The sequence below is a fragment of the Mastacembelus armatus genome, chromosome 5, assembly GCF_900324485.2.
Source record: "Mastacembelus armatus chromosome 5, fMasArm1.2, whole genome shotgun sequence".
In the NCBI taxonomy this organism is placed as follows: Eukaryota; Metazoa; Chordata; class Actinopteri; order Synbranchiformes; family Mastacembelidae; genus Mastacembelus; species Mastacembelus armatus.
The window spans coordinates 25,494,764-25,521,599 of record NC_046637.1 but is presented as its reverse complement, the minus strand read 5'-3'; the positions used below and the strand labels follow the sequence as shown (position 1 = coordinate 25,521,599).

General features: G+C 40.6%; 1 protein-coding gene and 1 long non-coding RNA gene across 3 annotated transcripts in view; one reads left to right on the top strand and one right to left on the bottom strand.

The window, feature by feature from the left end:
* The first annotated feature begins 167 nt into the window (after positions 1–167).
* On the top strand, positions 168–25,457 carry mdfi (MyoD family inhibitor). 2 transcript variants are annotated; one of them, XM_026307932.2, is made up of 5 exons: positions 168–649; positions 2,098–2,299; positions 11,110–11,247; positions 20,369–20,731; positions 21,729–25,457. In XM_026307932.2, the coding sequence occupies exons 2-5, from the start codon at positions 2,149–2,151 to the stop codon at positions 21,980–21,982; spliced, it is 906 nt and encodes a 301-aa protein (XP_026163717.1). In that variant the 5' UTR covers positions 168–649; positions 2,098–2,148; the 3' UTR covers positions 21,983–25,457. The 2 variants fall into 2 exon arrangements, with proteins under 2 accessions (XP_026163717.1, XP_026163718.1); XM_026307933.1 differs by lacking the exon at positions 168–649 and adding an exon at positions 1,224–1,360.
* LOC113130935 (uncharacterized) overlaps positions 20,579–26,836 on the bottom strand; it is a 29,043-nt gene continuing 22,785 nt past the window's right edge. The window contains exons 3-4 of the long non-coding RNA XR_003295744.2: positions 21,697–21,993; positions 20,579–20,713 (exon numbers count right to left, since the gene is read on the bottom strand). This is a non-coding gene — a long non-coding RNA (uncharacterized LOC113130935). The remainder of the gene's footprint in view (positions 20,714–21,696; positions 21,994–26,836) is intronic.

The following is a 26,836-nucleotide window of genomic DNA, read 5'->3' as shown; positions in this document are numbered from 1 at the left end:
TTCACAAACTTACTGTATTATTAATGACAAAACATATGGCTCCTGAGCTCATAATTCCTGATGAAAGCTAACTTATGTTAGTGCTTTGTCTGGTTCGGGTTAAGGGGTAATTATATGACAGTATAGTTCAGCCCAACTAGCCTGGAGGAAGCACAATCACTGCTGACTGCTGTTTCCTGTCCAATAGCTGCAGCACACAAGTCTGGGGCAAGTTTAGTGGGAGTAATGAGAGAAGCAAGACCGAGTGCACAGCAAGACTACTGTTCATTTTAAAAGTTTAAACAAGTTTGAGAAGGTGCTGTACTTGGACTTTGTTTGCAGAAACCCAAAAGAAGGTGAGGAAAACTTGAAGCGCACCGAGTATTCTGCGGGCTGCCTGCAGAGACTTCCCAACATCTGGTCTGCTGGAGGACGGGGCGAGCCGCAGAGAGAAACTTTGGAGGCGGAGAGAGAGAAAACTATCTCCAGTGGAGAATCATGCATTGAACTGGGGGTTTGGAGCACCTACATGATCCGAGGAGAGATCTGATGGTCGTGTGAAGTGACAACAGTGGAGGGAAGGGTCTTGGAGGACGAGAAGTCCACCTGGAGCACTCAGAGGATGAATTAGCCAAAGGCTCGGCTGCACACAGTCCCAGTCAGAGAGAAGGTAAGAGGTTGTTTTCCTGTGCTGTTGTTCTAGTTGATAGCGAGTTATTCTGCAGTATAATACCAGGCAGAGAAAGTATCTCCACACCGGAGCTGAGCTTGGTCTGAGCGTGCAGGGACTCGTAGGAAAGCAGAGCGCAGACCTGCAATAAAGGTAAACAGAATACGCCCGTTATTAACTGACAGCAACATTTAGTGGTGTCTACATTTCAGAATACATTTAGTTGGAAAGGTAACTTTAATAGTTTTAACATCAAGGTGCAAGTAGTTAGACCAACAAAACAGAAGTTTGGCGTTTTTTGCGCGAACAGCGCGTCTTTTCCCGAAACCTCTTATAACTTTTAAAACTTTCTAACAAGGCACATCGAAGTTATTTGAGTGTGAAGACATTTTCATTAGCAAAACATTCACTCAAACTATAAACTTATCTTCGTTAAACTTGTTCACAAAAGCTACTAAAGCTATTTTGCCAAAAACTTTAGGGGGCAGCGAGTGCGCAGCGAGCCACGGGAGCGCGCAAACAGCTGTCCAGCTTTGGCAGGACGAGCGCGCGCCAAACATACGTTGGCACGTGACCTGTATACTGTGAGCGTCCCGTCTTATTAATGAGTCAGAGAGGTTATGATTGGCTGCTGGAAACCTCTTCAGTCAAGACTGAACTGATGTGATCGATCAGCAGCCATTCAGGATAAGAAGTCAAGACGAGTTAGTGGTAAAGTATTATGTTTGTATTTACCTGATATTATCATCGTCTCACTACATTAGTGATGTTCAATATTACTCCTAAATTACCTAAAGTACTTTGACAGGTATCACTTTCTTTAATCAATTTAAAGATTCAAAGGCTTAACTGTGATCCCAGTTTATGCACATTTTCATGTCAGCAGGAAAACCATTGGCAATCCATGAATCAAGTTCTGTATATGTTCATACTGAAATATGAGGTTTTCAGGCAAATGTGATTTTTCTGCTCCAGATTTTATATTTCATCAGGTTTACTTATTTATTTTTGATCTTTTTTTTACAAAGTTACCTGATTGCACTCAATTCCTTAATTACCGTGCTTCTGTGTTAGTGTTAGTGTTTAGTGTTAGTGGTGAAATTGCTCTTTTTGATTTGCTCCAATAAAGCATTTTAGGACTTTCAAGTTTTATCTGTATGCTATTTTATATATATATATATAAAACCATATGATTGTATTATACTACATTCTAGTATATAATAATTGCTCTGACGAGGCATTTCTGTTGTTTCATGCAAGCAGCAGGGCAGTGTGACTCTTCCTTTAATGATTTTAGATTGCTAAAAGGAATTCATGCTGGTTCAAGTCATGACTGATTTCGCCTCTCCCTGTGAAACATCCCTTGTTGCTCAATTTGAAAGACAATGAAAAATATTTCCAAATATGAACAATACTATTATTTTTCTAATAATATCTTTATGCATCAGGCTCACTCCCCGGCCCCTCCACCTCCTCCCATAAGAGCCAGGCCTACGCCCATGGATGAGGAGAGGAGTGCCCCTGCCATCTCCCCAGAGCCACCTGATGATGGCGACCCCAGTCTTCCAGCTCCACAACTAAGTTCACAAACAACCTCCACCACAGAGACAGAAAACAGCTCCCCGAACCCTAGTCCCTGTCCTAGTGCAGGTGAGGAAGAGGTTGCATCAAAAAACAAAAACATATATCTGTCCTGCTTCTGCTGTGCTGCTCTCTGTGGTTGCATGTGTTAGATCACACAGTTGTGTGATTGGTCTGAACTTGTCTTGAATGTTTCTTACCACTAATCCAAAGTTCAATTAAACCTCCTTTGTTGTTTTTCGGTGTTTCTCTGGGATTGTATATGTGTGGTTTAATAAAACTAACTAGTGTATAGTTGGTGAAAGGGAAGACTGTTCCATGCTCTTTCATGCACTTGAACCTCATTATGGTACGAAGTTGGCCAGTACGTGCATATATATATATATATATATATATAATATCTGTATGCTATTTTCTTTTCTTTACATCTTTACAAGCTATAGGAGACCTTCTTACCCATAAACAAGAACAGACCAATTTATTCCCCTTTGTGGAAGTATGCATAGATTGATGTAAGTTTACCAAGTGGAACAGAGTCCCTGTTATGTTTAAAGTGGTAAAGCGAGTAAGTCGTAGTCACTAATGCTAGACTCAGAGTCTGTGATCTAGGAACTGCCACTGCCTGAAAACACTGTGTGTTTTTGGTGGATGTCAGGCCTCCTCACTGACATTGGTCGGTGGAGGGGACATGATGCCTTAGATGATCTCAAGCATCAAGACCAATTCAGCGCCATAAAACACTCTCAGTGGGGCTCCTGGGAATTTGGGAATGAACCTATGACCCTTTCCGTTTGTGTGATTGGTCATGGTAAAGGTTGACTGACACTGCTGGGCGAACAGGAGGACCTGGATCAACTCAGTAGTGTAAGTGAATGACTCATCCAGGATTAGCCAAGATGCTTTTCCTCAAGCTTCAGAGAGAAAATGACAACGCTGACTGCAGATCACAGTGCAGGTCCTATGGAGTAATTAGGGTAGGTGTGGTTAACAGTTATGGAAGCGTGCAGAGATTTAAGTGGCTTGTTTCCATGGGAACTTGCCACAAAAATCTGCGTTGGTCAATGGAGTTGTTTTATTTTTTTCAGTTTTGTTTTTTGAAGGCAAGTCTCAACCCTGTTGGTTATTGTATTAAATGTAAAAAACATAGAATCCGCACAGGCATACCTCTGTTCGCCTTCACGTTGTGGTTTACCATGATGTGTAGTACTTTGTAAGATTTAATGATAATACCTCAGTGAAGAGCTTTTGAGTTATTAAACACATGGATTGTGTCTGAACATGTTCTTGTAGATGTGGAGACTTTACCTGTGCTCATTCCTCGGGAGGCCAACACAGAGTGTAACTGTGGCTTCTTCCTCTAAAGTTAGACTGCTTGCCTGGCTGACTGGTCTAATGTGTGTGTAAGCTGAGGCTAGGGAGGTGAGTCAGGGTAGGGGAGGAGAAGATTGGTCAGACTACCGTTGAGGGCAACAAGGCCCTGCTTTCAGCACTCTACTTCACCCCCCTCTTATCCTTCAGCCTGCAGAGTGCAGGGCTCTGGGACCACAACATTCACATATACAGAGCTAACACCTGAGGCTCGTGCCCATGATTGCATGATTAGAAAATTATACCATGTTGAAAGATGCCAGACTATATTCCAAAGAAAGAAAGCTCATAAACATGAGCAGTTTTTTTCTCTCTTTAGTTCCACTTCTCACTTTACAGCCCATACAAATATGCATTAGTGTCTCTTTTTCCCGTTCTTGACCAATGTGATAATCAGAGTGAATCAGCATTTCACTTCATTCACTCACACTGGCGTAGTCAGTCTCATGCTGGGTGTGGGTTGTTTTACCCAAATCATCTGACAGTGAATCACGTCTGTGCCACCAATGCCATTTGCAGCTGACACAGAGCTCCATTTGTGGTTACCAGGAGCAGTTAGCTGAACATTACTCACATTATTATGTTGAGAGTTGTCATTTCTGTTAACTTGGATCACAGTTTTTTTATAATTATAACCAGGGCACTAGCTAGCCTCGAAAAACATAGTCCTCATGAATCACATCTGTGATTGGTTGAGTGTTTTTCTAACAGCTGACACAACACCAGGCCAATTCGATCCAATAAGAGACGTGAATGAAGACTCAGAGGTAGTTCCTGAGGGCTTGTATCAAATACGGACACAATGCGTGATAAGTCTGTGTCACACAGAGGATGGACACGGTATCATAAACATCTGTACAATCAATTGAATTTGAATCAGTAATACCAGAAAAAAATGGATGGTTCTGTGAATCTCTCTGTGGCTGAGGGTGTTGATTCACTTCTGAGGTAGTTTTTGAAGCCATGTGTTAACAGTGACCCTGCAGCATCGCCATGGGAGCCAATCACAATATAGTAGATGACTTCAGAGAGAAAGCTGTAACTGTTGTGCTGTAAGTGACTGAAGCTGCTCAGTCATTACAAGGCCATTGAATGATGGTGTGTGTGTTGACAGATATGTGCTTATCACTGCTGAGTGTTGCTGTCACTAAGGCATGAAGATGCAGTGAGGCTGTCTGTTTATATAGGTGCCTCTAACCACCACATGCTAGACTCCCTCATTCTCTTTCTCACTTTTTTTCTGTTTCTGTCTTTTTGACCACCTTTAAACTACGTCAGCTGTAGCTAGTTAATGTTTACTTTTGCAAGTTGGCCAAACATTTTGACAGTGTCGGTTATTGTGTAATTAGTATGATCTCTGCCCCCTAATTTTTACGATTTATACTCATCCAAGTCAAGTAAAGTCAAGAAAGAAACACCATTTAATGTCATCCTTATATTTGAAAATATGAGGAGAAATAAAAAATAAAAACAACAGTATGGTGGAGTATTTCTCTAGATATAAAATTTTGCTTTAGTTGAATTCAGACCTTGAATTAATAATAGTAATTGTAATAAACAACCAACACCCAAATACTCTTCTCCTAGATGTTTCGGGTTGTGAAGCACCTTGTCCTGTCAATCTGTGAGGCTAAGTACTGCAGTATCACTGGGTAGTCACTTATAGTAGTAATCGAGAATTTTACTCAACTGCTTTACTCAATTCATACAAGCAATCCAAAGTATTAAAACAAAAAATTGGCATCCATCCATCATCTGTACCCCCTTATTCCTAACCAGGGTCACATGGATCTGCTGGAGCCTATCCCAGCTCTCTCTGGGTGAAAGGCAGGGGTCCACCCTGGACAGGTCCCCAGTCCATCACAGGGCCACATAGAGACAAACAACCTCACACACTCACACTCACTCCTATGGGCAATTTAGAGTCACCAATCAACCTGACATACATGTTTTTGGACTGTGGGAGGAAACCAGAGTACCTGGAGAAAACCCACGCAAGCACAGGGAGAACATGCAAACTCCACGCAGAAAGGCCCCTGCTGGGTTTCAAACCAGGAACCTTCTTGCTGCGAGGCAACAATGCTAACCACTAATGCACTGTGCTGATTGGTATACATACTTTGGCCAAAACAAACAACTCAGACTACTGGAAACTAATAGCAGCATCCAAAAAAACAGACTTTATTTCCCCAAATGTCAAAAATGTCCTTAAATATAAAAGTTGACTTATCTCCTTAACCTGTTTGTCACTCTGGGTCCTATGTCACCTAACTTCCTCCTTTGCCCCCATATGTTCTTACAGCTGCTAGAGGTCACCTAATAACAAAGTATAGCTTTGTGCTGTAAGAACTTGCTCACAAAGATGAACAGTAGTGTTTTTTCGCTTTCAGAAGGAGAGTTTCATATATTTTATACAGGTTTTGATCTCAAATTACATTTGTGTCTTCATCCTTGTGCACTCGTATATGAAATCATTGCCCTGTCTATGTCACAGTCTACACTATGTTTATTTTATCTTTCTCTCTTCGCTTCAGTCTGTAGATGCAGCTATTTGCTTACTTGTCCCTTTTTAGTCCCTGAGGTTTGTTGAGGCTTGTGTCTAATTTGGTTTCTCACTGAGATTGAAATAAACTAGGAGCAGTTTGAGGCATTTTTACAGCATATTTGAACTATGAAAATGAGCGTGCTTTTTTCCCTTCACCACCTCGCAAACATTTGAGAAACTTGCCGCTTCTCTGGTGGCCTACACTCACTTTCTCTCTCTTGAGCATAATCTCCAGATCTTAATATCCCACACACAACTGACAGATAGTGTTGTATGTATGTACAATGGCAGTGAACGATTTTACGATTTTAATTGTTGCTATGTACTGATATTGGCTATTTCAGTCTGCTGAAGTGTGCATTAGAGCGGTGTATCCCATGTACCATTACATGGGAAGATTTTTATTTTTATCTTGTAATGTTTAAGACCAATTGTCCTTATTTCTGTGTGTTGCAGTGTGTGTTTGTGTATCTGCTGTTAGTGAAGAAATCTAGACATTCCTTGCGTTAGATGCAGCAACATAGTTGTATTTTCCCATGGACCAGACGCCTCAGACACAAAGTAACACAATTAAATTCCCTTTAAGCCTGTTCAATAGCAGACAGTTTTTGTCTTTAATGAGCTTACACTGTTTCAGTCTCTCAGCAGCTATAATCTCTGATTTGGAAATATTCCAGCTTTGCTCTCTCACAGTCCCTTTGTGTAGTGTGTATGTGTGCTTCCTTGGCTAAATTGTTGCTAAACAATTGTCTTTTCTTTCTTTTTCTTTGTGAGTGCATGTATGGGTGAGTATATTTGGTGCAGAGCACAGATAAAAACTACACCGTTGCTCTGTAGCTGTGTGTTTTCTTTTTTTTTATCACCCTTCGTCCTGGTCAGATCCTCTGCTATTATGTGTGGTTTCAATCAGTTCCAGTCATTACTGCTGGCCAGAGTGCTACTATAGTGTCATTTCCACTGACTCCACTCAGCTAAACATTATTCTGCTGGGTTGCTCCTCTCCTCACATCAAGGTCTTCCTTCTTTCAACTCTTATCTCTATATTTTTAAAAATGGGTCAGGAAGGTGTGAATATGTACATACACACCTGTTTTGTTTCTATGAATAGTCGGGTTTCAAGTAAGGCAGCAAGTACAATCATTTGCATTAATGACTGGATTTAAAGTCTGTAAAATGTCACAAAAACAATAATAATTTCCCTAAGCCCCAAAAAACCAAATTCCAAAGTGAATAAAAAGCATTAACTTTAAGTAACAAACTAAAAGTATGATTAAACACAGCACAGACATTAATGTCTTGAGAGTTTTTGAAAGAGTAAACATTCTTTAGATTAACATTTTGGATGCCTGTTTGCACGTCTGTTAGTGATGGATGAGGCCGCATACTGGATGTACTGTATGTCGTTGCCAAAGGGATGTATACACCTAAGGGACCTCCTTTTGTATACTTTTTGAAAGTCTGTGCTTCTAGAGCAGCATAAGGGAAGCTGTAGAAACAAGGCTGGGGGGGTTGAAAGGCAGCAGTTAAACTCAGCTTTGCTCTTTGTTCTCCATGAACCAACAGCTCCCCCTCAGTGTTCATACCCAGAGGAACAGCAGGTTGTGCTCCCCTTTGGGTGATTCAGGATATGTCACATCATTTGCCTGCTCATATAACCTGGATGACTGTGTGTATATGTGTGTGTCTTTTTGCTGTGCTTACACTTACCATTACCCTATGTGATCCATATGTTTTTGCTTTAACTGTTTGTTTACTAGAGACTGAAACTGCTCTGGCTCGCCCCTTTAGGGCCACTGACACGTGTACATACACCAAACTACAACATGAACACGTACGCACATGAACACACACACACACACAAATACAAAATCATATACGGTCAATCTTGCGCAAACGAATACACACACTCACCCACATGTGTAAACACACAGCCAGATCTCCTCAGTGGCTCTTGATTGCTCTGGTCTGATTTGAATTAGAGGCTCATCTTTCTCAGATCTCAGAAACGGCTGTGAGGTTGGGCGGTTTGGTGGTTTGATGCTGATGCCAACACACAGTTGGTTGAAGGCCTGCTTGGATGGCACTGGGGTTTGGTGGGGATGTGTTTAGCTCCAACAATTGTGGTTTTGAACATTTACAGAAGGAAAGCTTTGAATGAGTCACAGGACCTATACTTTTAACCCATAATACTCCACTGGCAGCAAACGTCCAAATAAGAATGCATAACAGACTACTGTGCTTGAATGGGTTCAGCTGATCAGGTGATTGAACATACATATTCACTACAAATGTGCAGATGTCATTCAGAAATCCAGATACTAGGTACATGTATTTATTACATTTGTAATATTCATTAGTCCAATGGGAGTGACAAATGCTTGCACAGTTCTTGTTAGTTAAATCTGTACTTCGTAGATGTAGTAGGGATAGGTTCTTTCCAGTTGAGATAGATTTTGTGAAGTCATGGGGCCTTAAGCAGAAGAAGACCGTCCTTTTCTTTCCTGAAGTTTGCTTATGCTGCGCTTTTGTGTGGCTTTGATAATGACTTAATTGCCTCTCAGACGTTGACCTAATTGCCTTCCAGAGTTTGAGAACAAAACAAAAAGAAAATGAGGATGAGGATAAACAATGTATGTCACCTAAGTTTCTTTTTGTATATTACTCGTCTCAATATTTTCATAAACCGGCCAAATGTCTAACGTAATTAAAGTAAATTGTTGCCCTCCCAGCACATGATGGAATATAATTTTTTAATGATCCATCCTCAGTATTTTGGAAAACTGGATAGCAGCCGAATTCTTTAGAACAATGGACACTTTTCGGTAACTGATTGATCCCATTGTGTTACTTGATAAGTCATTATAGGAATATTAAACAAAATGTTTAATTGGATAATAAAATTACATGACCACATTTAAAGCTGTAGATTGGGTCTAATGTAATTAATGTACAGATGGAGTTGCACATCATTTTGCTTGGATTTGTTTTGAAACCCTGTCATACACAGTGTTGTCTACGAGTATAAGAAAGTAACATGAGAATGGATGGGTGAACAAATAATAGGCATATATACTCCGTTCTTGTGACATAAATATCCTATAATACACAGATATTTCTAGGTATTTGGCAGTGTCAATGGCAACAGTTTTCACCATTGGCTCTCATATCTGAAGCAGGCTGATTGAGACTAATGGATACAACATGCGCTTTAGAAATGGTTTCCACATGCAAGAGTCAAACTTGCAGAGTCAAACTTGCAGATTAGACTAGATACAGGTATGTAACATTGGAGTGTATCTGTTTTATATATATGTGCTTGTGTGGGTGTGTGTGTTTCACTGTCGGGAGAGCAGGAAGGACTTCCCATTCCTCCAGGTCCTGTTTACGACTCCTTGAAATTCTCTGCTCCACACAAAAATGTCTGCAAATAATCACACGCACAAACTCGTGAAAGTGAAGGCAACCCAAGTCTTGCAATGCTGGAGACACTGTTCCTCTTCATCAAGATTAGACCACCTCCCAAAACCAAGTGATTCAGACTCAGGTAGATCTGATATAACAGAAGAAAAGAAAGATAGTGCTCATTCAGGCAGGCTAAGTGGGCCTGGGGCTGAGCAGGTTGGTACAGTCATCCTGTTTTACCACACAAAATGATGGTTCTGCATTTTCATTTCAACAAAAAAATATTTCAAACATTATATAAAAGGAATCAGTAGCATTTACAGTAGCAACATTTTGGTAAAAACAAATGAAAGCTCTTTTCAGTAACTGTTTTTTAATCTATTCTCCCTACAGACTGGTTTTCTTAGTTTTTAATTGTGTGTCAGGCCCTAGTTGTTTTCTCTTGGAAAGGGTGAAAATGTGTGTGGGATATCAGAAATATCAGAAAAACAAGCCTCAAAAATATAAGAAACAAAGATGACAGGCTGATTGACATATTAAAATCAATGAAATTATTTTTCAGTAATACACCCATGACGTTTTTGGTTCTTTCTGTGTTGCGTACATACAAAACACAAAACACCAACATGTACATTAATTACATTTATCATATTTAACTTCTGGTTAGTTGAACTATGGAGCTGACATCAGTTAATAAACAATCCTTTTAAAAGTTCTGTCTTTTTGAGGCGTTTGAGAGGCAGGGGACAGGAAAGATAGGACAGATAGAGAAGTGAGCGAGAGTGCATAGAGTAAATAAACATAGCCGGGAAGTGTTGAGTCCATGCACAGGACGTGGTTTGGTTTGTGTGCGTGTGTATGTATGTGCATGTTTATCAAACCCAGCTGGCTCCCATTTGCCCAGGAATGAGTGTGCACCTCTCAGAGGCCCAAGCCTGCCCTGCTTTAAAGGCCTCTGCATGAGTGTGTGTATATGTATGTATGTATATGTGTGTGTGTGTGTGTGTGCGTGTGCGTGTGTGTGTGTTTGTGTGTGTGTATGCATAATATCAGCTTCATTAGAGGTACAGTACCCGAGAACATATAAACCGCACAGACATGTACTGTATGCATATTTTGCGTACATCCTCTAATGTGTTCATTTAAAACACACATAGATTTGTCTATTCTCAAACACACATGCACACACAGACCTACACAGATTTCAGGTTTCACAAGCATGCACATAGACCCCTAAACAGTCCCTAGAGGTTGGATTTAACTGCTTCCAGATGCAAGTTCAGGACAGCGCACACACCAACACGTACAGACTAAATCGTCTGCTTTGTTGTAGTCAGCAAAAATACTCTGTTTAAATTAATTACGTGGTGGTGGATAGGAAATGACATGGGAGCAGACAAGTGGGAAAACGACTTGCTACTGATATACGAGAAAGCAAATTGGGAACCTGACTGACTTTATACATAAAACTTAATATTTAAATGTAAAATATAGATAAATATAAAACACAACTATTCCAGTGTATTTAAATGAGCATTTTGATATTTGTGTGTTCGTTTTGCAGATGTGGCCCACACCTATACCGAACCCCTCATATTGAGGTTAAATGGCACCCCAGAAAGGTTACAAGGTGATGATGGAGGCAACTGCAACAACAGTCTCTCAACCTCGGACTTTACAAGACCAAGCAAGAGTATCACATGTAAGTAAATGTGTCTCTCTCTCTCTCTTTTTCTGTCAAACACACACACACACGCACGCACACACACACACACACACACACACACACACACAGAGACAGAGACAGAGAGAGAGAGAGAGAGAGAGAGAGAGAGAGGGGGACTGGTGAGAGTTTTCTTTCCATTACTGGTCTGATGAGTCACATTGTCCTGACATTTAACAAATACATTTGCACACCCTGAAGAAATAGGTCAAGTAATCATACACACAGATAAGTTGGTTAAGTTTCTGATTTCTGAACACAAGTAAGTCTGCACCTCAATCTACATGCTTTGAATAAATCCTCTCTCCCACTTTTCCAAATTCTTCTGCTTCTGTGCAATTTATTTTTACTCCATCTTTATTGAAATTGCGATTCTTAGGGTCTTGATACCTGTCAAATAAAAACTGATTCGCTAAAAAGTCTCAGATTTGATCAGTCAGCCAAAGTCCTAATCATCAGATCATAACTGGCTCTGTCTTCTGCAACTTAGTTCTGGGGCTTACTGTCTGTATTTTAAGACACAGTAAATAATCATCTACTAATTCTGTGAAGTCAAATGAAAATCACATTTAAGAATTCTATTTCTTTTAAAATGTCTTATACAAATCTTTAATATGGTAACATTTATAGAAACCACAGCACCCATTATTTTTGTCTACTGCAGCAATGCACATATTACAACTACATTACATAAATACAAAACTTACCATCCATGTCTAGAGAAATTAAGTAAAACCCCCAAACATACAATTGAGCATTGTTCTGTCTTAAGGCTGAATTTGTAATAACTTACATTATTAAAAAAGTCCATTTAACTTTGTTCAACTTTTTTTAAAACTTGTCTAACACTTCCCAGAATTTCCGCTTTCACTTGAGCTCACTGTTTAATGTCAGTGTGTAATCCATCTGTGAAAACAGTGTTTTTTTTACCGATCCACCCTAATATTGGTTCTCACTGGTGAAACATAAAACAACTTGCTGGCAGTGACACTGGAGTAAGAAAATTGCAGGAGTGCCGATGACTGTGTCTCATTATGTGTGCGCTTTATTTACATTCATCTCTGCAAGTCTAAACTACTTCCCCGCTGTCCAATCATCACAATCCCCACTGGGTGTATCAGCACCTCGCCAACTTAGTTTGCTGGTGAGCAACAACACAGCACCTAGAACCTCTCCTTCCAGTCATATCACCACCACCCATTTCTCTCTCATGTTACTAGTCCTACATTTATGTCTCAGTGAGCTTGAGAGAGCCTCTTTAAATCTCCCTGAATGTGCAGTTGCTCCAACCCTCTGTATCAAAGCCAAAGGTTAGAGAAGTATGCTGTCATTACCCCACCACGTATATTTTTCTTGCTTTCTCTCCAGTTTGAAATAAGTAGAATTATAACCTAATTTTTAAACTAGTGCTACTATGTCATTTATTCACTTAGAAGACCGAGCTCCACAATAATCACACCCACAAAACTGTAGCTACGTTGTCTTGACGCTTACCCACTAACCCAAAAGTATTGTAAAATTTTTAAATGCGCTACAGTGGTCTAAATCTGGCCTTCCTGTCATTTGAAGAACAGTGGGTATAGTCTAACAGAGTAAGTCAGTTGACATATGAGCATGTGTTACAAAACTATGAGTGTTGTTCTACTGGAATCCAGGGCCAGCCACGTGTAACAAGCACAAACACAATGTGATAACCAAAATACCAGCCATCCAGGGTGGAAGTGGGTAAGTAGGTGAATGTAGTGTCTGTTTTGAACTGAGTAGGTGTGTGAATGTCTGCTCTCTGTGTCTATGTTTGTGCCTGTACATGTCCTGTCTGGTGTGTGTCCATTTCAGGTTCAGACTGGGGCTTATTTCTCTCTCTCTTTTTCTTTGTAATAGTTTATGTCCCAACAAAAGCTATGAAACCCACTAAAGGTGCACTGAGGGTCATGCAACTGCAGTAAACCTGTACCATCACTCATTCCTCACTGGCCTTCGATTTGCCTTCATGCACCTCCTCCTTTCACCCATAGCTTTCTCTCTTTCTCAGCGTACACGGTCGCATGTGTTCAATGGGACTTTAGACACTAATTGAAGTGTTAAAGTGTTAGCCCGAACACAGACGGCTTAAGTCTGTTTGTCTGCGTAATTACACATCTGTCTGTTTCACTCTGTTGTCTTTCTGTTTGGTCTTCGTCTGTGTGTGTTTTAAGAGTCTCATGAGACACTGTCACCCTGAGTGCAGTTTACACATGGTCTGTGTCATCTGCAACAGCTCAATCAATCATCAGCTGTTTCTGTGGCTTGGTAATGATAAAGACGTTAGAAAATAACCATGATTCAGTTCTGTGATGAGGTCATGGCTGCATGACATTTATGTATATGTATGTGTGAAAGTGTTTCTCAGTGAGATGGTGAGGAAACAGAAGCAAAAGCAGAAAATTCCTGTCTGTCTGTTCTGTCTCGCAATGATGACATCAGACCTATAGTATGTGCCTGGCCCGGGGCCTGTGACAGACTATTTGAGAGCAAAATCCAGAGAAAACTGTTAAACTGCTGCATGTGTGTTATCACCATCATAACACACACACACACACAGACAGTGATGTCATTACCACACTGCTGCCTTTGACGTCACAGTCACAGCAGGATACACATGTTCACAGATGTTTAACCGCTTACGCTCATTTGAATTCAAGAGGAAACGATGACAAGTAATTCATCACTGTGACAGGAGCATTTATGACACTTCGTCTTCGTTTAGTTGTGTTTGTTTGAAATATTTTTATTAAATGTGATGAACATAAACAAGAGTGGAGACAGCTCTTTTAATGCATGTGTGAATGATGACATAAAAGTGTGTGTGAGGAAAATGCTGAGTGGAGCTGTTTGTTATTATCTTGTCACACAAGTGTACAATGTGTTGTTGGTGGGAAATCTAACAGGACTGTGACATTGCCTTCAGTTGTTGTTCATTGTTCGACTTTATTCCTCAAAGTATTTTTACCTTCTTCTTGGTCACCTTTAAGCACATACACTGCACATTTACTGTCAGTTACTGTAGATAACAAGGACACGGAGATTCTTCTTCTCCTTTCAGCTGCTCCCTTCAGGCCACAGCGAATCATCTGCCTCCATTTAACCCTATCCTCTGTATTCTTTTCCACACTCTCCGTTGCTCTGGACTGTTGACCCTAGGTACTTAAAATCCTCCACCTTCTTCACCTCTACTCCCTGTAACCTCACCGTTCTACTTGAGTCCCTCTCATTTACACACATGTTCTCTGTTTTACTGCGGCTAACCTTCATTCCTCTCCTTTCCAGAGCAAACCTCCACCTCTCTAGATTTTCCTCCACCTGCTCTCTGCTCTGACTACAGATGACAATGTCATCTACAAACATCATGGTTCCTGTCTAACCTCATCTGTCAGCCTGTCCATCACCACAGCAAACAAGAAGGGGCTCAAAGCCGATCCTTGGTGCAGTCCCACCTCCACCTTGAACTCCTCTGTCACCCCTACAGCACACCTCACCACTGTCTTACAGCTCTCATACATGTCCTGCACCACTCGAACATACTTCTCTGCCACTCCAGACTTCCTCATACAAAACCACAGCTCCTCTCTCGGCACCCTGTCATACGCTTTTTCCACTCTCCAAGATCTTGTTAAGTAGCCCAGTCAAAAACTCTACTGCCACCTCTCCTAAACACTTCCATACCTCCACAGGTATGTTGTCAGGACCAATTGCCTTTCCACTCTTCATCCTCTTCAACGCCTTCTTCACTTCATCCTTACTGATCTTTGCTACTTCCTGCTCCACAACAGTCACCTCTTCTACTCTGTGCTCTCTGACATTTTCTTCATTCATCAACTCTTCAAAGTATTCCTTCCATCTTTCCATCACACTTGTGGCACCTGTCAACACATTTCCATCCCTGTCCTCAATCACCCTAACCTGCTGCACATCTTTCCCATCTCTGTCTCTCTGCCTCACCAACCTGTACAAATCCACCTCTCCCTCCTTAGAGTCCAACCTATCATACAAATAACAACAAAAAACACGGAGCTAAGTGTTGGAAAATCCAGCTGTGACATGTCTGGGGTCATGCATAGGTGAAGTGGTTGGATAATGTTGGTGTGTGTAATGTTGTTCTTGTACCATCTATTCTTTTTTTCAAAATAGAGGCCAAGCCCTCTTCAAATATTTGCACACTCTGTCCATTCATTTGTCAGGTGAATTCACACAAATAACTTAAATGTTGCAAAATAAATAAATAAAAAGCATATGCACTTTTTTTCCAACATCTGGGTTGAAGTGACTAAATCCAACTTTCTAAAGAACCACAACATGAAAAAGAGGATGTTTTTCCACAACATCTGGCTATTGGGTAAATAGTGATTATTTTGTGCTAGCTAATGTCATATTTAAGGTTTTGATATAAAGACAAAAACAAAAAAATGTGCTTGGCAAATAATTTAAAAAACCATACAAAAGACTAATGCCCATGCACGTCTGTGCTTTTGCCGTTTTAGAAAAGGCTCTGCTGCAAGCATGTGCTGACACGAACACACCACTCAGCTTGCAGTCAGTTGACCCTGTGAGTGCTGAGATAGTTTAGATGTAGTTAGGTTATTCTACTGATGTAAATCTTTACAGATGTTTGCATATATCCTAATAAGTCAGGATTTCTGCTCTTATTTTGATGTATAGACCATTTAGCAATTGTTTTGTGGCTTAATAGACTTTTCTTGTTTGTGTTATAACAAAATACTGATGTTTGCAGAAAAGGAGAAATATCCAAGTCACAGGCCAAAGCACACCTGTAGGAAATCATTAATAATCATGCATTTTGTGGTTGTTCTGTACATTTCACTATAAAACTATAAAAGTACCACAGTTATTCTGCTATTAATGTTAAACTACTGCATAAAAATTAATTCTGTAATTCAGAACTGAGACTTTGCACTAGTGTCTCACATACACAGGCATACAGCAAAAAGTGGTTGGGGTAGCCCACCGCTTACTTCACCATCCCTATTTCTTATAAGAGTAATACTATTTGTTTAATACATTAGTGAAAAAGTTTAAAAGCTAGTTTTGTTTTTGTTTTTTTAAGTGATTACTGGAAGGAGTGATTGATTGGGCTCAAAATTTCTTCAAACACTTAAGAGAGCTTGTCACTCCACTTTTCAAGAAGCGCTTGCAGCCTCAGGTGTTGCATTTCAACTGAACGTACAATAGACTTATTTTTGGCCAAAGTTGAGTCATACATTGTCTCACTGTCACCTCATTTTGAAGCAGCAGTCTTGCACATATCGCTGAACTCTGCATTCATGTGAAATTTTGGTGAGTTGGTGCAACAAAACAAGCCTCATTAACAATGTGGTGTTGGTTGGAGAGGGCTACAGCAGCCAACACTGTGGGGGAATTCGGATTGAAAGCTGTTTGAAATAAAATTTTACAGCACCAACTTATCATTTTACCATTCTCACAGTTTTAGTGCTTGACACTTTGGCCTAGAGTTAAAAACAACACAACTATGCGAGAAAAAACTCAGAAGGGACTCACTGGGTAAAACGTTTCTGTGAGATCTGGGATGAATTATCGACACTTCAGAAATGTTTGAGTGGATTTTGACATGTTGTGCAAATGTTGTGAAACTGAAATATTTTTGTACAAATCAAGCCAAGACTGCATCATTCATTTTTTTTCTTTAATTGCATACATTGCACATGTATGCCCCAAGTGACAATAATATTACACTGCAAACAACCAAACATTACAGTTTGCATTTAAAATGTATAATGATTCAGTATTCATACAACCATCCACACAGAAAATACCTGGACAGACACCCAGATATTTGCTTCTGCCTTGCTTCATTTGGTAATGCACAAAAAATGTATGCACGTTTGTGCATAATAAGGAAGGGAGATTTGTGAGTGCGTGTATAATCCATTCATCATTCTCATTTTGTGTTGTTTACTGATGAAACTGAAAGCATCATGATTTTACTCTCCTGTCTATATTTCAACACTTTAACCTACAAAGGCAGACAAACTGTGCCAAAGGAGATGGTTGGATAAAGCAGCTGGAACAGATACTGTTCACAGTCATTCTGGTGACTCATTCCAGCAGAGGATAAGTAGGAAGAGGTGAAGAGCAGTTTTCTGGTCTGGGAGGGAGATGTGTAAGTACAGGGTAGCTGAGAGACGCCAGGAGAAGAGGAAGAGGTGGAGGCAGTGTGAATGTGGGGGTAGGGGGGGTGCTGCGTTCATTTGATGGTGACTCACTCATGCTGGCTCGCTGGCCAAACACATCTGCTCAGACTAACACACATACACACGCTACACTAGGGGCCACAGGACCCCCCAGAGACCTGCACTGCTGTGTTAGCGCCACAAACTGGTTTCCCAGTCTAATCATGTTAATCCCACAGCCATTTGGCTCTTTATTTGCTGTTATTTTTAACTAGTTCCCACTGCTGAATCATTGTGTTTATGAGTCACACCCATGCATCCTCCTGGTCCAAAAATGCACAAGCAGTAACCCAATTCTTCAACTTTGTTCTCGCTTTTTCTCACTCAATCTCCAGCCTTACTTTTTTGATCTTCAACAAAGGGACCTTGTGTTTTTGTGTGTGTGTGTGTGTCCATGTGCAACAGTGTTATACACGTGTTCTTGCATGCATATATTTGTGTGTGTGTGTGTGTGTGTGGGCCTAACCCCAAGCTCTTTTTGGAAACAGTCTTGACTCCCCGTCTCAATCTGTCTGTCTGTCTGTCTGTCTGTCTACCTGATCCACCCTGAGTTCACACACATACACACACACAAGCCTGCACACCACAAGCTCAAACGAACTAGAAATTTCTCAACAACTAGCAATCCCCAGGAGGACAACAGACCTAGGAGGAATAATAAAAAATTTGACTCTGACTAATCCCTTTCCTCTCTTATCAGCATAGAGTCGGGCCAGCTCAGAGCATTAGGATACAGTATTGTGCAGAAGGCTAAAAGGGTGCAACAAGAAATAAAGGCACAAAGGGAGAAAGTGAGGACAAATAAAGGGTGGACTTGGACTCAGACGGGAAAAGAGGAAGAAAAGGAAACATAACACAGGAGAGCATCCCATATTGAACGGACGCTTTTATTACCAGTCATGTTTCATAGCTAGGGCTGAGTCTCATGCTCTGTTTGCCTCTTAGTGTAACTGTGTGTGTGTGTGTGTGTGTGTATGTGAGAGGTACAGTATTTCTGCTTTGATTTTCTGTGGGTCTATTCTGCCATGTCAAGCCTCACCACACCTCTGCACACCATATGCTTTCAGGTCAAGGAAATATTTATGACCTCAGTAGGATGGTATTAAATACTGCCATAATATATAAAAAGCAGGCTTCCATTTTATTCTTCTTTTCATGATGTGTGTTTGGTTTGGCAGCGCAGGTGTGCTATTCAGCCTCCTTTTCTATAGCAAAGCAGTTAATACTCGCACTTGGAGGTGGAATACACTATGTGCCATAGTGAGCCAAGATTAACAAACGTGCATGAACTCAAGTGTTTATGTTTGAAGATAATGTACATGTTGTATCAAAACTGCATTCCTCCTAAGTATCAAAGGGATGGGTGTTCCTGTTTCACACTCTTGTCATTTTTTTTTGTTTTTTTTTTTGCTGCTATCTATTTCTAGATGTGTAGGAGTCTAGACAAGTAGGTTCAGAGGTCAGCTCAGTAACTACATACTGTAGTTCTTCCCATTAGCTGTTGCCTTTGCAGTGGGTTTTGTAATTGGATTGAGTTTCTCAGGGCCTCCTTTGTCATCAGCACAAGTCTGAGAGGGGCCTCAGTGCTGCCTCAGAGCTACACACTGATCACTGTGAGCCTGCCCACGCACATGTAGGCACAAACAATATGAACATTTAAATGCTATTAATAGAAAATAGAGCATGTTGTATAAAACCATTATGACTTTATATCTGTGGCTTTCAAAATTGTTATTGTTTTAAATCTATAGACTGTGTCATTCAAACAGGAACTTTGCTGAGCAGCATTATTCACACAACACAACTAGACTGGAAATCAGCAAAATTGATCTTTAATAATAATTAAACTCATTTATCAAGCAAAAATGTCAAACATTTTACCTTTTCTGATATGGGGATTTGCTGCCTGTCTCATATTTGTGTATCGTATATTAAAATTCTCGGGGGTTTTAAAATTTAAAAACCAATGCTGGAATACTTTGTCAGTCACTTATTATATTCAAGGGCTCCTCATAGGATCCAAACAGAAACTGCTGTGGAATATAGTATAACACAGTAAGTGATGGAGGTTATTTTATAAACATATTTTATTTCTATGACATATCACACCACATTCATCCATTTTAAAATTCAATTCAATTCAGTTTTATTTGTATAGCGCCAAATCACAATACAAATCATCTCAAGGCACTTTACAAAAACTAAAACTAAAAACCCAACAATTCCCTTATGAGCAAGCACTTGGCGACAGTGGAGAGGAAAAAACTCCCTTTAACGGAAGAAAAAAACCTCCAGCAGAACCGGGCTCAGTTTGGGCGGCCATCTGCCTCGACCGGTTGGGGTGAGTGGATAGAGCAGAGAGAAAAGAACAGCAACAATAAACAACAAATAGACACTGCAAGTTGGTGGGGCCAGTAACTGCACATCAGCGATAAACAGCTCCAGGACCAGGGACACCTGCAGAAGGTACAGAGAGAGAGAGAGAGAGAGAGAGAGAGAGAGAGAGAGAGAGGGAGGGAGAGAGCACAAACTAGGGGAGAGAGAGAGCACAAGGTTAGTAACATTCAATGGTGGAATATACATGAGGTGGGAGAGAAGGGGGGGGGGTTAGGGTAGGGGAGCTCAGTGCACCGATGGTCCTCGGGCAGTCTAGGCCTATAGCAGCATAACTAACTAAGGGATGGTTCAGGGTTGCCTGAAGCCAGCCCTAACTATATGCTTTGTCAAAGAGGAAGGTTTTAAGTCTAGCCTTAAAAGTACAGAGAGTGTCTGCCTCCTGAACCCAGGCTGAGAGCTGGTTCCAATGTTTGTTGTCTTCAGCCTGTTGTAACTGAATGTCATTTTGTCGTCCCCAGCTCAACCAGCAGCTAGACCCACGCCCATCCAACACACCCAGCCATGTCGGACACAGCCCAGCAGCCAGCTACGCAATGGAGCCAAGCACACACACTCCCATCACGCGCACTGTCTGCATCACACACACACGCCCACCATGCATTCACTACAGTCCAATGGGGTCAGGAATGGGGGTCCCCATGAGCATCCTAAGCTGGGCTCCCTACCGAGAGGTGGCTCATCCACCTCCTCGTCCTCTTCAGCAGGACCCAAACACACAAAAAAGCTGCAGTCCAACCCTTCCATCGCCTCCCAGAGCAGCAAGAGGAGCAAGAGCAGCTCCAAGAGCAACAGCTCCCAGATTCCTACGGAGGCACAGGACGGTGAGATACAGACACTGTGGTGTTGGTTCAGGGGGAGAGGGAGGGATAGATAACAAGGTTCAACTAAATTTTTCCACTTGTCTGGTCAGAGTAGACGATTTCTTCTTTTTGGTGGCATATTTTCACTGACCCAAAAATAATTAATACAAATCAAATTTTTTGTAATTTGTAAATTACCGCCATAAATTTGCATTGGCAGTTTAGTTTAAAATGTCAACAAAAAAGAAATTGATTTAGAGTTCAGCATCTTTTACCCACATAACAGAAATTTGTATTTATACAGGTTCATCAAAAATCAAAGAAAAACTTCATCAGGCATCGAGCTGATGAGTCCTCTGACGCCTGCTTTAATGCAAGTTTGTTCTACCAGCTTTAGAAATGCCTTGAGAGGTTATGTCAACCTTCATGTCAACATAGATCTGCTACACTTTAAAAGTGCACACAGTGTAGTGTTTGTCATTTTAATGACAAATACGATATGGTGAAAAGACCATGGTTTCTTTTTACTAACTTGATCTATAGACTTAAAAGGACACACTGTCATGTCCTGAACATGACTAACTGATACTGAGAGCTCAACAAAGAAGAAAATGGGTCTGGGGTTGAGCAGTGAGGTAAAGATAACAGACTTATTACCAAGGGGCATGTGGTAAGACCAGGAATTTCAAAGACCAAATGTTGTAAGACAGTGTGCTATTGCCAGCGGCGCATTGGCAGCACTTAGTCTCTGGCCTTGTACTGAAGAATAATATTTTCTTATGAACTGATTACTAAATGATGTCCCATGATTTCTGACCTACCAAAATGGGGGCATTGCCACACTGTTTCTGACCAACACATTTTTTTTTTTTTTTTCATTTCAGTTTACTGTATTAGCATGACTGTAAATGCATTTTTATTACTAAAGCATGTAGACAAAGAAAGTTGTGGATAAAAGAGAAAAGCTGATGAAAACACAAACTCACAAGTCTTTTCCTCTGTCTCATCCCTCGTCCAGACTGCTGCGTTCACTGCATTCTGGCCTGCCTCTTCTGTGAGTTTCTAACTCTGTGTAATATTGTCCTGGATTGTGCCACCTGCGGCTCCTGTGCGGGCGACAACTCGTGTTTCTGCTGCTGCTGTGCGTCAGAGGAATGTGGTGACTGTGACCTGCCCTGTGACATGGACTGTGGCATCATCGACGCCTGCTGTGAGTCTGCAGACTGCCTGGAGATCTGTATGGAGTGCTGCAGCCTTTGTTTCTCCTCCTGAGGCCCCAATCACTACCAAAAGAGACGAAAGTTGATCTACACACTCCTGCAACCCCAGGAAAATTTTTGACCAGTGTCTTATCATAACTGGGAAGCACAACACCCAGTCTTTGTTGCCTGGGCTCTGTAGTTCACACTACAGTATACTGGCGGGCCTGGTTGGTCACATTATATCCAATGTTTCCTACAGGGTTTTCCAAGCAAAGCATGTGACCTAATTCTAAGAGCAGTCACTGGTGAAATCTTCCTTCCTTTACTGATCCAACAATAGGGCAGAAAGCTCCCCTACTCTCTCTTTGCTGCTGGTCCATTGCTACACAGCTGGGTGTATGGTACAGAGCAGGTTCCAGCTGTGGTCCATGAGCGTCTGCCAGGCTGTAGAAACCAGGCCTCCACACCCTCCCTGAACAAGCTATTATTACAATGGAGCCCCTTGTGCCGTCTGAATGACTGGAGTTCTCCAAGCATGAAAAATGACCTCTAAAGGCAAATGAGAAAATGGCTCCATTTAACTGGATTTTAGTGTTTCTGTAGATAAGAGCGGCAGCATAATGGGAAAATGGACGCTCAGATCACAGTAGAAAAGTAGTCTGTCCTTCTGTCCTTGACAAGGTTAAAGTCTTCCAGTTTGATTGCTTATAGCGGCCTTTACAACACAAAGTCCAAGTGGTGGACGTCTTTGTCCTTGTTGCAATGTACAAAATAGAGAAAAAAAAACTAATGGTGGCTTGTTGCAATATTACCGACAGATTTCTTTTGTTAATATGCATCTCACTTAATGGACTTATTCAGAGAAGAATCATGAGAGCGTCATGCATCAGCCTGGAGATGGGTCCCATTAAAACAGTAAGTGGACATCACAGAGCGAATGGTTGATAGCATTTGGAGTGGACACATTCTCTAACATGTGAAGGGAGAGAGTTCTTAATCAAAAGTCTCTCCTCATTTAATGTTTCACATCTCGTTTACTCTTACATTTTTCAAGTAGCTTTGACTGTATTCAGTGAATTCTTCTTCTTCTGATTGGTCAGAACTAGTAAAGGAGAGGTAGAGAATTGGAAGGCATCATCTCCTTTTTAATACAGTACATTTCATTTTTTTGTGTTTTTGTTCTTGCTATGTGAACAAATGGCCTTGGCTTAGCTTAAGGCCTGAATTTTCAAGTAGATTCCTCGCCTTTACCAAATCTCTATTAATCCTTGTTTTGTAGATTTTACTTAAGATATTTGCATTTCTCCTCTAATGTGAAAATCACATTTCTGTGTTATCGGGTTCTGCCGGGCTCCCTGTAAAGCACACATTGCTCAACATCTAATTTAATTCCTTGAGTGAAAATCTCACGACATTATGCTGTTAGATTCATATGCTCCTAGTATGAATGGTACACTTTTGATAACAGTACCACACTCTCATATGCGCAGATGCATACCTTCTCATACCCAGTACCTCTTGAGATGTCACCTAGCTCTGTTGTGCATTTTAAAATGACTTGATACGAATCTTTCTCTTCTCTGATCAAATACTGTTTGTGCAATCCTTTTTTTGTCGGAAATACCAAAGTGTTTTCCTCTTACTGGACTTAGTCTCTAGACCTGTAATTACTTGTACATAGAAGGGGTTTTGCTATGCTGATGTGGCTGTGGTTTAACTCTAACACTGTTAATGATAAATATACTACGGCTGTAATCAACCTGATAACACCCAAGCAGAAAATGCAAGTTTTGGGAGTTCATCTAATGCAACTTGAGAGTAAGACTCTTCATGTCTATGTTAGATTGGATGTGTTTATGAGACATGTTCAAACTCAACTGAGACAAAATCCTGGAAAGCCTGGAAAACAATGCAAATCTTTAAAGTTCAGAGAGATTTATGAAGGGAGAACTGGATTATGGTATACAGTAATGCTACGTATAGAAATGACAACAATGTAATTTGTTTGGATTTACAGGATTTTTCTAACTCAGACACTGGTGTTTCATCTGGGAGCAGGGTCTTTCATCAGATCGACTGTATCACAAAAACAGCAGGAGCACAGAGAAATATTTAGGACGTGTGCAAGGTTAGGCCATATGAAACCAAAATCAAAACTAACTATGAAACACTTTTTCAATAACAGTGGCCAATCATTACAAATAACCCACTGGAATACATGTACATATGTACAGAGCCAAGGAGCTACTTATGTTAGCATGACTGGTCTCCACTGTTGCACGACTACTCTTGCCTGTGAGCTGGCAGTGTAAAAATAAACAGTTCACCTTGCTATCACGCAAGTCACTTTGTTAAGCCAGCGGGAATATGAATACATATTATTAAATGTTTCCTATTGGCTCAATGGACAGGCCAAACAATAGGTTCACTGTTTTTCACCCAACCCCACTGACAAGTTGTTTCCTACCAGCACTTAACCACAACCTCCCTAGAGCTCAAGGGTCAAGATTCTCTGTTGCAGTGTCTCACTGGGCTCAGCCAGAGTCCAAGTAGGCAATACTTTAGGCCTTTAAAACCAGGAAAAGATTTTATAATTGTGAAGCTCACAAACAGACTTATCTGGGGTCTCAAACATAGTTTTCTATCTTGAATAACTGATTTTATTGGGCTCAAATATACAGTATATGTTCAGCATGGATGTAGCTGCAGTGAAGTCAGTAAAAAAAGGGCTTTGTAGCCTTTGAGATCAGTTCGACATATCTGGCCTTACTGGGAGGTTTTTCTTTTTCAAATGTAGGTTCAGCTGGTTTTTTGAAGGGGTCAGATCTTCTCCTGTTGGAAGTGCAGTGAGATGGTGCAGCAGAGCACTCGCTGGTTCAATACTAAAGCCAGGTTATGCTATGCAACATAAATCGTGTGATGCAACAGTTTAAGATGCCCAGAGTTGAAAAACAGTGAACACATCATTTGGGTTTAATTTAATGGTGCTGGAATAATTTTTTATGACTCGGTCGTTAAAGACTACTTTAGGTCTACACTGAGAAGTGCTTGAGAGTCCTGGGGCATAGAAAAGACTGATTGGTTGGTCTGGAGGTGGACAACACTGTCTGGATGTAGAAACTCCCCAGATGAACACCGGTCTTGCACTTAGATCACTCTCTAAATGTTAGAAATGATTTGGAGATGTGATTTTAGTGTTGTGTTTGTACCAGACAGGTCATCGTGTCATTTCCAAATATTTCCCAAATATTTGTATGTAGTCAAGCTGTTACAGTAATACTGGAAGATGTTTACTTTCCATAGTTTTAATACTTATTATTGGTAGAAATATTTTCACCACAGAAAGTTCAAACTGTTGACTTTTACACAGTTATTATCTTATTAAGAGATGGAATATTGGACTGGGTTTGAAGGGCTGGCCACCTCTGCTGGTAGTCTGAAAGTTATCCTAGCCCAGCTCAATTGTTATTAGACTATAGTCCACTATAATGTCATTTTGTTTACACTACCCCCATTTAATGTCAATGTCAAAATTTGAATTGCTGTCCTGGAAGTCACATTAAAATCTTGTTGTTTAATACTGAATAAACAATGTGAACTCCAGGCTACAGGTATCAGTTCTCTTTGTTTTCACACAAGCTTGAAGCTTGTTACATAATGAATGCATTGATACTCCTGTTGCACCAAAGCACCTCAGTCATCTCTCATGAATTTATTCCTCACATCTGTTAAATAAGCATACTCTATCCATCACTAATCGTCAATCATCAGCAAATGTCATAACCATGGTCTAACAGTTAAAAAGGAAATGCACTCTGCATTGTCTTTTTTTCTAGTTTTATCAAACAGTGATTTCCAACAGTGATGATAACCTCAGGGGTTACAAGCCAGATCCCTGTGACCGTGAAATAGCAATAAGCAGCTATAGATAATGGATGGATAGAAGGATTAACAAAATGGTATGATTGCTTGATCTTTCACATACAGATACCAGACTGAAGCATTGTCATCCCATTCAATGCCTAATATCAGTTGTTATCATGCCCATAAATATGGTCAGTTAGGCTCCTCTTGCACCTCGCAGAACCCATGTGGGAATTAGGTGACCTCTAGTGGCGCTAGTACTAACGTAAGAAAAGGAGGCAATCAGGTGATGTAGTATAGAGCAAGAAAGTTATGTATGTTAGGGAGAGGCTAGACTTCCTCATGGGAGAGAGGTGCATGATCCAATAAACCTGAATTAGATGTGACAACAATTTCAAACACACATGGTGATTTACCTGATAACTAGTCAGAAAATTCAAACAGATACAGTAAAAATTAATGGAACTCTGAAATAACTTGAAGGTACAGGGAGGCAAATAAGTAAATTGTTGTTATAAAGCAAAAGTAATGTATACTGGTTTAAATGGTTAAATGTTACATTAAAAGTAGCAGCTACAGTGAAATGGTTGAAATATGTAACTAAATGTAATGTGTGAACATCCATCCATCCATCATCTATACCCCCTTATCCCTAACCAGGGTCACATGGATCTGCTGGAGCCTATCCCAGCTCTCTTTGGGTGAAAGGCAGGGGTCCACAGGAATAAACCGCTGAAACATTCAGATTTTGACTCAAAGTGATGACTTGGTGATGCAAAGGTGAACATAACCACAACAAAGTCAACACTGACAGTTGTATGAATAATTATTGTAACAAGATAAACAACGTCTATAGCATTATCAAAAGGCCTTAGTTAGAAGTTTAACAAGTGTGTCGATTTCAGCTTATCTTATAGGACTGGAACAGTTTGGAACTGTTCATATAAAACAAACATAATGACAGTTCAACAAAATTCAACATAAAATGAAGATAAAATGTGTCTGAAGGAGGCATTAGTGTGTCTGTCCGACATGTGCATTCTTTAATAAAAATGACCAC